Source organism: Cariama cristata, unplaced genomic scaffold, assembly GCF_000690535.1.
Source record: "Cariama cristata isolate BGI_N322 unplaced genomic scaffold, ASM69053v1 scaffold19818, whole genome shotgun sequence".
NCBI lineage: Eukaryota > Metazoa > Chordata > Aves > Cariamiformes > Cariamidae > Cariama > Cariama cristata.
In genome coordinates, this window is record NW_009630894.1 from 26,362 (window position 1) to 27,635 (window position 1,274).

General features: G+C 40.9%; 1 protein-coding gene across 1 annotated transcript in view; it reads right to left on the reverse strand.

Moving 5' to 3' along the window:
• Positions 1 to 242: 242 nt before the first annotated feature.
• NOP58 (NOP58 ribonucleoprotein) overlaps positions 243 to 1,274 on the reverse strand; it is a gene marked incomplete at its 5' end in the record, with an annotated part of 21,498 nt that continues 20,466 nt past the window's right edge. Inside the window, one exon of the mRNA XM_009705751.1 lies at positions 243 to 582. Within this exon, the coding sequence (XP_009704053.1) occupies positions 526 to 582 (57 nt within the window). The remainder of the gene's footprint in view (positions 583 to 1,274) is intronic.

The following is a 1,274-nucleotide window of genomic DNA, read 5'->3' on the forward strand; positions in this document are numbered from 1 at the left end:
AACATAGACTCAATAACGCACCTCAGCTGTTCAATGTATCTTTGATATCATGCAGAGATATTTGTATAAATTTTATGGAGAACTTAAAAATATTACCACTTTTGAATTCTTTAGAGAATAAACTGCAAGAGAATATTTACACATTTAGATTTTTTTTTCCCTGATCATTACATTTAAAAAATAAATCTTAGAAATAGTCCTGATAATGGTTAGAAAACCAGCAAACAAGACAGAGACATAAAATCTCCATAAAAATGTTTTTATTCCTTATCAGTAGAGACTGCATATGAAAAGAGGATCTACTGTGAGCTTTTCAACAAAAGAAACCGCAAAAAACCAGCAATCCTCCTAAGTAGAACAGACACTGGGGTATCCTGTTCCAGGGCAAAAGACAGCTATCAAATCCATCTCCTTGCCCTCTTGCAACACAGGGCAGTTACAGTTTTCAGCAAGAAGCTAAAGAAATTATGTCAAGAAATGCTACTCTGAAGCAGCTGTCCAAGGGCCAATGTTCTCCCCTGCTCCTCAGTCTTCATCCTCATTTTTCATTTTCTTCTTTTTCTTCTTCTTTTTCTCTGCATTCTGCAAACAAACAAATGTTGCTATGAACAAAGCATAATGGAAAAGCAAAGCAACACATGTAGCTAGGCAACAGAGCTCACACTCAAAGCATCACAGCAGCTGCCATACTCAGCAAAGCACAACCCAAGAGATGTCCCCTTCCTCTATTGCTAAATCCACTTGATGTTTACAGTGCGGTGGGACCAGTGGGCAAGGGAAGCTGAGCTGTCTGCCACACTGCTGGCAGCTCAGCACTGCAGTCAGGCAGCGTAGCTGCACTAAACAAAGGGAGAAAAATTAAACCCCATGTTAAGAACAGGATTTCAAAACTGAGTGACGAGTTTGGTTTGGTCCCATCCACTCCGCTGTTGCTAGAAGACATCAAATGATGTTTCATCAATTCAGCAGGTACAGCCTCTACTCCCTACAAGTCCTAAACACTAGGCAAATGCCTGTGGATTGGCATCAAGGGACACCTTCCCCTCTTGAAAAGATGTAGAAAGAGAGAAGACTAAAGCTGAGGCTGGGCAGAGGAAAGGAGGGAAAACATGGAGGCATTACAGTCGCAAGTTTCCCAGACCTTATTTTGTAATGCAAATCTTCTCGGACATTACAGTGATGGATATCATGAAATAAAGTTACTAGAGTAAAACTGTCTTTGCATACCATGGGTTATACAGATAAGAATATTCCCCTCCCCCCCCCCCCCCACT